This window comes from Vespa mandarinia, chromosome 5 (genome assembly GCF_050613455.1).
Source record: "Vespa mandarinia isolate Hongniang chromosome 5, ASM5061345v1, whole genome shotgun sequence".
Lineage (NCBI taxonomy): Eukaryota > Metazoa > Arthropoda > Insecta > Hymenoptera > Vespidae > Vespa > Vespa mandarinia.
The window spans coordinates 4825001-4836356 of NC_140814.1; the positions used below are offsets into that span (position 1 = coordinate 4825001).

At 36.0% G+C, this 11356-nt stretch overlaps 1 protein-coding gene across 8 annotated transcripts in view; it reads right to left on the minus strand.

Annotated features, from left to right (window-relative positions):
* exd (PBX homeobox extradenticle) overlaps nt 1-8905 on the minus strand; it is a 56057-nt gene extending 47152 nt beyond the window's left edge. For 5 of the 8 annotated variants that reach the window (XM_085657312.1, XM_085657314.1, XM_085657315.1 and 2 more), the window contains exons 1-2: nt 6089-8629; nt 4917-4990 (exon numbers count right to left, since the gene is read on the minus strand). In XM_085657312.1, coding sequence (XP_085513438.1) covers nt 4917-4990; nt 6089-6321 — 307 coding nt within the window. In that variant the 5' untranslated portion in view covers nt 6322-8629. Of the gene's footprint in view, nt 1-4916; nt 4991-6088; nt 8631-8836 lie in introns of those variants that run through there. The other 3 variants (XM_085657311.1, XM_085657310.1, XM_035866588.2) reach the window with 3 other exon arrangements.
* Between the last annotated feature and the right edge of the window lie 2451 nt (nt 8906-11356).

The window sequence follows — 11356 nt, forward strand, 5'->3', positions numbered from 1 at the left end:
GTGTGTGTGTGTAAATATTGTATATATGTAACCAATCATGTTTTATCGACTATTAAATGTAGAATGTAGAAAATGATTAACGGGAATAAAGAAATGTAATAATTAGCAACGAACCATAATAAGAACATCATGCCTGTTATTAACTCAGTCATTACTATGTCAGTTTATAATTATTAATATTATTACGACGTATAATATCGAAGTGTGTTTATTAAAAAAAAAAAAAAAAACAACGAAGAAAAGTTCCAACGAAATGGAATCCATCGATTCTCTTTTTCGACATTGTCAATTCTTTTTTTAGTATCTGTCGAAAGACATCGACGCAAATGAAAGATACGAGAAAGAGAAAAAGAGAAAGAGAGAGACAGAGAGAGAGAGAGAGAGAGAGAGAGAGAGAGAGAGAGAGAGAGAGAGAGAGAAAGAGAGAGAGAGAGAAAAAAAAAGAGAAAGAGACTCGTAAAGCGCGCAAATAATGATCTCCCCGACAATATATCGGAGTAGGTAGTAGGGCCTTAGGACCGTCGGAGCCCTTAGGGAACCGCCAAGAGGGAAGTCGTGCCGCAAAGAGAGCAAAATCGCAAAACGAATAAGATACGTAGAGGAATGCGAAACGAAGTCTTTCTCTCTCTTCCTCTCTCTTCCTCTCTCTCTCTCTCTCTCTTTCCCCATTGGTCCAGCAACGTGATCCTCCTCTCTTCTAAGGATCTTCGAGAAGAGCCACAATCTTTTTCCGCTATCTCTCTCTCTGGTACACCTTAGAATACTGCAAAGAGGATCAACAGAAAGAGAAAGGAAAAAATAATCGATCGAATGAAATGATAAAAATAAAAATGAAATCGAAAGAATGATATGCGGAAGATCGTCTGATAGCTTCTAATTAAACCAGTACGCCGCGTCCAATTAACTCGTTAAACGTCGTTAACATTTGATCAATAAATCTATCCATCTATCTAACGATCAATCGATCGATCGATCGATCGATCGATGGGAACTATTGATCGAAGAAATCGAAATCACCAAGTTCGATGACCTTCTCCTCGTCGTTCTCTTTACGAAGGTGGGGGAAAGAGAGAGAGAGAAGGGAGAGAGAGAACGAGAGAGAGAGAGAGAGAGAGATATTAAAGAGAGGGGAAAGGAAAAGTGTCAGCGTTGTGAGCGAGCAAAAGTGAAACCATGTATGCGTGTTACGACGAAATAGAATTACATACCGCTGCTGGCCGTCGTCCAAATCGAGTATGGATTTTTAATTGTTGCACGGGAACTCAACCGCGTTAGCATTGTTTTAAAGCCGCGAAATCGGAGTTAACTAGCTCGATGCGACTCTTTTGCTTTTAACAAATCGAATTCCATATGTCTATTTCTCTTTCTCTCTCTATCTATCTCTCTTTTTCTTTTTTACGAGACGTGAGCATGAAACCGTGAACTTTTCATACGAAGATTCGAAATCGTCCCAAACAAAAAAAGGAACCACACTAAGGAATAAAAGTGTCCAAGATGAGAGAGAGAGAGAGAGATAGAGAGAGAGAAAAATAGAGAAAGAGAGAGAGAGAGAGAGAGAGAGAGAGAGAGAGAGAGAGAGAGAGAGAGAGAGAGAGAGAGATAGATAAATAGATAGAAAGAGAAAAATAAAGGGGGAGGGGGGGCGGAGAAAAAAAGGGATTAGAAGTTCGTTCAGAGAGAAGGTAGGCCAAAGAAAATCCCACGGATTTCGAGGGGAGTCTCTTTCTATCGTGGTCCTCCCACGGGAAATCGAGACGAAGCGAAAAGAGGGTTTATCCAAAACGGCTTTTTTTCTTTCCTTTCTTTTTCTTTTGCCCCTCCTTTTTCTTTCCTTTTTTTTTTTTTTTACCTTCGACGAAAAGAAAAGATATCAGTGGTGGTGTCAAACGTCCGAGAAACTCGGACCCGTTCGACCGTGACAAATCGAGACCACTCGTCGTCGAAGAAATTCGAATAAATATCGACGTTATCCGATCAAGAGAAACTGAGATAGAAATTCATAAGAAAGAAAAAAAAAAGAATGAAAGAGAGAGAGAGAGAGAGAGAGAGAGAGAGAGAGAGAGAGAGAGAGAGAGAGAGAGAGAGAGAGTGAAAGAGAGAGAGAGAGACCAATTCGTACGGCCCTGATCCGAAGTTATCCGAGGCTTCGCGAGAGAGCCGATTATATTAAATGGCTGGTAAAATGGTCTGCTTAACATAGCGTTTATCTGTTCCTCTTGGTTTTAGTACTTTTTCACTGCCTCGTCAGGCATTGCCCATAAACTCTGGCGCAAGCCACCACAGCTTCTCTCTCTCTCTCTCTCTCTCTTTCTTTCTTTCTCCCTAACTCACCGTTTTCTCTCTTCACATCTTACTACATTTTCCAACTCTTTTCCTCCCTTATCTCTCTCTCTCTCTCTCCCTCTCCCTCTCCCTCCCTCTCTCTCTCTCTCTCTCTCTCTCTCTCTCTCTCGATATTTCTCGATCTCTACCACTTTCCAAGCTTATTTAACTATAATTCACGTGCGCCCGCGCGCGAACACATTTTTTCATATATCTTTCCTTACGGGCATATTATCATCGAGAAGACATCGTACATTTGACAAAGAGAAAGAGAGATAGAAATAGTCATTCGCACCATTCGTTCACTCGAACATAAGCTTCTTGACTCTTACTAAATTTCAATATTCAATATATATATATATATATATATATATATATATATATATATATATATGAATATGTATTGTAGTATTGTATGTGTATATACGTCTATATTCTATATAAAAAAAAAAAAAGAAAAATACAAATAGAAAAGGGAAAGTAGAAAGGGGAGGAAGCGGGGGTGTGTCGTACGAGGGAGTATAGTTCACCCTACTAAACAGTACTCGTAGGAAAAGCTTCGGAATGAAAAGGGAGAAACAACCCCTCCTCTATTTCGTTCATTTTGAGCACACCCGCAGAACGGTCGAAAAATAATTGCGCGTTTCGTGGTCTCTTGATCCGCGCGTAAAAGTAATCCAAACATCGCATAAAAATTATGTTTACGAGTTTCGAATGGGTGCGCAGGGGTCGGACTCGTAAGGGTGCAGCTAGAGAGAGAAAGAGAAAGGGAAGGGGTCCAAACGACATATTCCTTTGCTCGAGATAGGGATCTCTCTCTCTCTCTCTCACTCGCTCTATTTAAGAATCACCCCATCTTTTCGAAAAGATCGAGACAGTAATGCGATAATCACGTTATCGTCGATAGTCTTAGGAAACACCCAAACGACAAAGTATATGTAAATCCTAACTAGTTGCGTGTAACACAAGTTTTGCTTTTCTTTTTATTAATTCGACGACATTAAAAAGTGAATTTTTTTTTTTTTTTTTTTTTTTTTTTTTTTTTTTTTTTTTTTTTTCTTTTTTTTTTTTTTTTTTAGAAAATAAGGAAATATATGAAGAATGGAGTTCGTGTTGTAAAAATCAGATTCTAATATCGTGAGAAAGAGATATAAAGATCGTTTAAAAAATTTTCAAATACATTCTAAGTTAGATCTTTAATTCCGATCGCGTGTTGTTCGGTCTTTAATGTATGATTTTAACGTTAACATGTATGATGTTATTTAAAGGTAGATAACATCATTCACACATTTTTATTCGTTCTTTCGTCGTGCGTGTGTTAGTTCGATCATCGATCGTTGTCATGGAAAAAAAAAAAAAAAAAGAAAGAAAGAAAAAAAAAAAATTTTTTTTCCTTTTTGTTTGTATCAGAGATCGTAGTCAACGACGACAACGATGTCGGTAAAGGATTTTTTTTTTTTTTTTTTTTTTTTTTTTTTTTTTTTTAATTTTTTTTAATTTTTATTTTTTTACTATAGAAACAGTAGTACTTCGTACAATGTCGCGTTAGAGAAGAAATAACAAAAAATATGTCAAGCGACATATTATAATATTTATTATAATATTATTGAATTGAAATGTGTGAATTGATTTTAATCGTCATGAATGCTCATAGGTAATTACCAATGATGAAAAGTTTAACAATCGTGATAGAATTTTATATTTAGGAGAAACTAGAATATTCTATTTACTTCTAGAATGTTCACGTTACTATTCGAGAAACACGACGCAATGAAAGCGGCGCGTCACTTAACCGGCATTCGTCTTGTCAATTCCGTATTATGTGAGTTTCCTCTTAATATTTATTAAGATTATTTATTATAGATATTGAATGGTGTATGAGATTAACTTCATTTAATGATTAAACTTTGATACGATGGAAAGATCAAAGGGTGTGGCCGATTTGTTATTGTCAAGTTGGTAAATAAAATTGATAAATAATCAAATAGAAAATATTTATCTTTGAGCCCATTCATTAGCCCTTTTTAAAAAGAAAGAACTATTTCATTTTATGATAAAGTTGAAACAATTTTTCTTTTCTCCTTTTTCCTTCATCAGATTTTTCTCTTCTGAAGGACGATCTCGATTCCTCTTACGGGGAAATTTTCAAAAAAAAGAAAAAAAAAAAAAAAAAAAAAAAATAGAGAGAGAGAAAAGAAAAAGAAAAATATATTCCATTTTAGAAATATATTTAGAAATATTTATCATAAAAATTTGAACCTATATGGCCCGATTAATTCGATTTACTATAGACAATTTTTATATATATATATACATATTATGATATATAAAAATAGTTTCGGACTGTCGTCGTAACGATAATCATTAATAAGTAATTACGAGAAGAAAAGCATTCGATTATCGAAAGAATAATAAAAATATATTATATCATATGCACATATACGAGACTTATGTTAAGTTAAATATATCGACAAGGAAGAGAAACACGGTGAATATTTAATGAAGAAAATAGCGGCGAAAAAAAAGAGAAAAAAAAAAAAGAAAAAAAAAAGAATAAAAGAAAAAACATGTTATACATGTGAATAATCGCTCACCTGTTTTCTCTTTGATCTCGCAGAGTACCGAGAACAGGGCAGGTTTCATTCTGTGGCAATTCAGTGTGTGTTTCCTGTAACATAAAACGTACGAGATATAAAGAATGAAGAGAAGAGAAAAATAGAAAAAGAGAGAGAGAGAGAGAGAGAGAGAGAGAGAACACGATCGGAACGCGAATCGTTTCCGAGGGATTATTCGGCGCACACGAGGATCCGTGACGTTAGCGATTATAAGCAAATATTAATTCGCAGAGATAAAGAGCTCTCTCTTATCGTACGCTCTCGAGCATGTTCTCTCGATCGGCGTTGAAATCGTCGAAAGTATATATATATATATATCTATTATATATATTATCTATGTATTATATACATATATATATATTATATATATTATCTATGTATTATATACATATATATATTATATATATTATCTATGTATTATATACATATATATATATGTACACATGTATATATTATATATTACATATTATCTATGTATTATATATATATATTATATATTATCTATGTATTACATACATATATATATTATGTACAAATGTACGTACATACATACATACATACATACATACATACATACATACATACATACATACATACATACATACATACATACATACATACATACATACATACATACATACATACATACATACATACATACATACATACATACATACATACATACATACATACATACATACATACATACATACATACATACATACATACATACATACATACATACATACATACATACATACATACATACATACATACATACATACATACATACATACATACATACATACATACATACATACTTACATACATACATACATCATACATACATACATACATACATCATACATACATACACACGCGCACACACGCACACACACATATATATATATATATATATCGTGAAATAAATATAAATATTCGATGAAAAAAATCGTGTAATTTAATCGCGCGCGTACAATTTTTCTTTCTTTTTCTTCTCTTTCTTCTTCGAATAGTATTTGAATGAAGGGGTGGAAAAAAGATAGTAAGAGAAAAAAAAGAAAGAAAGAATGAAAATATCCGAACAAAGTACCGATATCAAGGATCAAATAAAAAATAATCATATTAGATGAGAAAGTTTGTTTTCATACCTTGCTTGTGCCTCGTCCAGACTTTGATCGGTGATGTTCATTATCTGTTGTAATATCTCGCCGATGTCCTGTTTTCTAGCCTCGACAGCTTGGTCGGGACCTTGGGCGGCGGAACCATCAACCGGTCCCATAGTGCCGTAACCGGCTGTATTTTGGGCCCCCTGACCCTGGTTAGCTCCCATCAAACCGACACCCGAACCTCCGTGCTGCAGCATCCTGCCAGTCTCATCCATCAACCGTTTCGCCAAGCACTAAGATAAATAATAACCGGTATTCGCGTTTATAACCTAACGCGTATATATATAACGACGATCACGTTTATTTTAATTAATATTATTAGAATTCTTCCTTTCGTTCGTATTAATTTCGTCGTTTGATCGTTTTAACACGTGTTCCTTTTTCTTTTCTCGCTAGCACACGAGACGTTATGGAAGCCCAAAGAGAGACACCGATATACATATAATATAATTCAAATAGAATGAGAATAGGAGCCGAGTAAGGAAAAAAGAAAATAATAAATCCCTTTGTATGATACACGATTTCACGATTTCACGAACAATTAACGAACGATAGAACGATGTTCTTCTTCGGCAAACGCGTTCACGTTCTTGTCCTCGTCGTCCTCGTCCTCGTCGTCGTCGTTGTCGTCGTCGTCGTCGTCGTCGTCCGGAAAACGCAACGAACGGAAAAAAAGAAGAAGAAGAGGGCAAGGGGGAATGGATATTTTCGTGACGCGCGCGCGACACGAAACTCAGCTTCGTCGGTCTCTCGGTGCTTGGAGGTTATGCCGCCGCTACCGTTGCCTCCTCCTCCTCTTCCTCCACCTCGTCCTCGTCGTCCTCCTCCTCCTCCTCCTCCTTTGCTACCTTCACCACCACCTCCGCTACCGCCGCCGTCGCCGTGGCCTTTGTCTCCTCTGCGTACAAACGTTCGACGTTTCTCTCTCTCTCTCTCTCTCTCTCTCTCTCTCTCTCTCTCTCTCTCTCTCTCTCTCTCTCTCTCTCTCTCTCTCTCTTCCTCTCTTTGCTTTCGTATATTCTCTTCGTATATTAATTCCCTCGCACGCGCTTTTTTTCACTCCTTATTCTTGCTTTCTTTTTTACTTTACGTGAGAGAGAGAGAGAGCACCCAACTTTGTTTTTTCTCTCTCGCCTCGTTATTCCAACGAACTATCTCAGATAGCACTTTAAAAAATTCTTCTCTTCTAACTCTTGGAGCTGTACAACAGGCAAATAGACTTTTCGTTTTTTTCCTCGAACGATCGCCTTCGAAAAGTCTAGCAGCAAGCACCAGCAACACCAGCAGCAACAGCAGTAGCAGTAGAAGCGTGCATGCCGCTTCTATACTGGTACCACTACTATTACCATCAACACTATATTACTACTACCACTACTTACTTTTACTATTCCACCACCACCACACCACACTACCTCCTCTACTACCACCACCACTACCACCGCCACCAATAACACCACCACCAACACTACTACTAGTACTATTCCTACTACTACTACGACTATTATTACTTCTACTACTCTTCTTCTTGGCACTACTGCCACGAGAGGAAAACCGTGCGCGCCCTCCTCGGCGACGGCGGCGATCGTCCTCCGTTCTTTTCTTCCTTTTCCTTTTTCTCCTCGTAATTTCGTATCCTTGCGAGATAATAATAATCGTCGTCTTCTTCGTTTCCTTCCTCTTCCTCGTCTTCGTCTTCTTCCTCTTCGTCGTTAGAACATCCGGCGGCGTGCGTATAGCCTCCTCTCTCTCTCTCTCTTTCTTTCTTTCTTCCGACGTACAACACAGGACACACACAAACGCGTGCACAAATACACTTCCACGCGCGTTCACACGAGCGCAAGAAGCGCGCACGAGCTTTCTCTCTCTCTCTCTTTCCCCCCTCTTTCTCTCTTTCTCTCTCTTCCTCACCTCCGCCTTACAAGGCAACGCGCCACCACGAGCAAACGAGTGAGCAACCAAGCAAGCAATCAAGCAACGAACGAACGAACGAACGAACGAACGAATGAACGAGTGGATGAACGAACGAGCGAGCGAGCGAGCGAGCGAACGAGCGTCTCTTCTCCTCTCCTCGCTCTTTTCACTCTTCTCGGCCGCGAGCGACTGCCGCGCTCCGCGCACACTCTACTCGACGCTTCTTCTTACGCGCTCCTACGTCGCGCTACCTTCGCACGCACCAATCGCCGGCCATAATAGCCAACGGACTGACCAATCACCTTTGAGCACATTCGCCATAACAGCCTAGTGCTGTCTCTTGTCTCTCCCTCTCGCACACACGCACGTTGCTTGATTTTATCTCTCTCTCTCTCTCTCTCTCCGTTGCTTTGCCGCGCGCCTTCTTTATTTACGACGCAACGTCGACGCCTTCCCTTCTCCTCTCCTCCTTCTCCTCTTCCCTTCCCCTTCCTTTTTCTTCCTTTCTTTTTTTTTTGTTTTTCCTTCGCAATTCTCCGTTCTCTCAGTTTTGCTTCTCCGCGAGAAATATTTAACAGGTAACTACGACGAAAAATTGTTGTCTCTCTCGCATACCGACTCCACCTACCTACCGACAGCTTTTCTCTTTTAACGCGCGCGTTAATCCCCTCCTCCCGCCTGCCTGCCTGCCTGCCCGCTCCTAACCTACTCGTTGGAATAGAAAAAGAGGCAAAAGTGAGAATAGGAGAAAGAAAAAAAAAAGGAGAACTAAAAAAGAAAAGTAACGTCAGGGAGGACGATCGGACTCTACGAACTTACGATCAGAAACAATACCGATCGGCTTTAACGAAGAGCTCGCGTTTGCGGCTCCTCAATGCCGACTACTGCGCACGTTACCTTCCAGCCGAGTACGTATTCCTCGTGATCGGCCATTACGAAATGGCGGGAAAAGGTGACGATTATGAACATTTCCTATTTTTATTTAAAATCAATCGCATTATTTCGATATGAGATTTCATTTTCTATAATATCCTCGTCGAACGAAAGATTGCTTTTAATATTTTATAACGAAAACGAGAAAAATTCGTAAATATGTAAATGTATTTTTTATGAAAATGTATTTTCGAATGTTATAAAAATGTAACGTGCGCCATTTGATTAACGATCATAATTTTCTTTAAGCTTGTTATATATATGCTTCTCCACTGTCTAGATTTGATCTTTTCAGTTTTGTAATTCAAGAAAGAGAGAGAGAGAGAGAGAGAGAGAGAGAGAGGGAGAGAGAGAGAGTGAGAGTGAGAAAGTGGGAGGATTGAGAGGGAGGGAGAGTGTATTACTAACTAAACTGTAAACGTATGTGTTTTATTCTTTAAGACTCGCGCGAACCTCTGAGCTCAACGGATGTTTATACCCAATAATAAGTCATCGATGCTTATATTTCACATTCCTCAGCGGTAAACACTTATGGTGCCAAAACTCATCCACAATCGAATAAGATTTTCATTGAAAGCTTTTTATTTCGTTTTAACGAGAAACTATCTCGAGTTTTATCTTCCGTGTTGAACTTCTTTTTTTTCTTTTTTTTTTTTTCCTTTCTTTTTTCTTTTTTCTTTCCCTCCTCCCCCCTCTTATTATAATTATTATTATTTCTTCGTATCGTTCATTGATACATTAGAAATAAAAAATTTCTACGGTAACATCGATGGACGACAATAGAAAGTAATTCATTCCTGAATTCTAACCTTTTTGGAAGAATACGTATTACGTTCGTAAGGTACTTATAATACACGTTTATCTTCTTAAATATTATTTTCAATTGGTCAAGTTTAACGATTAAACAAACAAGGAAACTTGAGAAAAATATTGCAAATATCGTTTTCAGAATTTTTATATCATGAGATATAATAATCTTCTTGTATATCAGTGGATGCATTGACAGAACAATATGATGAAAACATTCTCACTAATAGGAGATATATTGTCATATTTTGAAATTTATATTACGTTTTTAAAAAATTATAGTCTCTTGACAATTGATTCTTATTTGTGACAATGAACGTTCATCAATTTTACTCCAAGATAGAAAACTTTTATACTGTACAATTTAAAAATCAAAAAGGGCTTAATCGTCAAGGAAATAAAAAAATGTGTTTAACCAATTTGAAAATGTACTTTATGTAAATGCTATTAAAAATAATAAATAGATGATTTACACTCTGTAACTTATACAAGAATGCATATTTAAAAGAGTGCATTGCACTGTATAAAAAATTTACAAGACAATGACCTAATAAGATTATTATCAAAAAATTCTAACAATAAAAAGAAGGATAATAATGAGATTCAAGATAGCAGGAATAAATAGAAAATGAGGAAAAAAAATGATTCCCAGATTTGAAAGATTAAGACAATTGAAACACATTGCTCCTATAAATATTACTATTAATTCAGATAGATCAAGCAATGATATATTTATCAACGATAAAAAGAAACTTGATAAGATAGATATATATTAGAATAACTATAATACCATTAAACATTTTGAAAACAATGAACATTTAGATGTGAGTGATACAGCGTTGATAAATGACACAACTAATAATTTAAATCTATTCAAATTCTTTTTAGAAAATGAAAAGTGTCAATCTATTTCTAGGAAGTCATTTAGTTCTCTGAGTCATCCAAATGAATTATTTCAAAAACACAAAAAGATACATAATTTATATACTCAGAATATAACCACATACAATACTGTTAAGTCTTCTAATCTTATCTATTCTGTAACCATTCATTTAACAAACTCTAAAATTATAATTGTCCAAAATACAATTGTCGCTAATTTGCATGAAGATTGCAGTATTCAATATATTTTACATCTCTTTGAGAAATATAAATGAATTGCAGTATGCATTAATAAGAATGATTCACAAATTCTCTATAAGATACTGTCATGTTTATTTTAAAACGTTACAATAGGCATTAGCAATTGAAAAAAAATATAATAAGTTTATTATATCTGATAAAAGTTTTATTATATTGAGAAATTACAAATTAATAGGTGAGATCAATGAAATGTGAAATATAAACATTAATTGTATAACATATAAACGTAATATTATTTTTATTATTATTGTTACATATTGTGTCGCCAATAAAATCGTATAAAATGTGTATAAGGAAAAATACACAATTTATAAGACAATTATGTATATAATAAATATGATACAAATGGATGTATTATAGACTTTATATAATTTGTATATTACGTATAGTGCAATGAAAATAAAAATTATAATTACATCGTTGTGATTATAATTAAGTAATCATTTGTCAATAAAA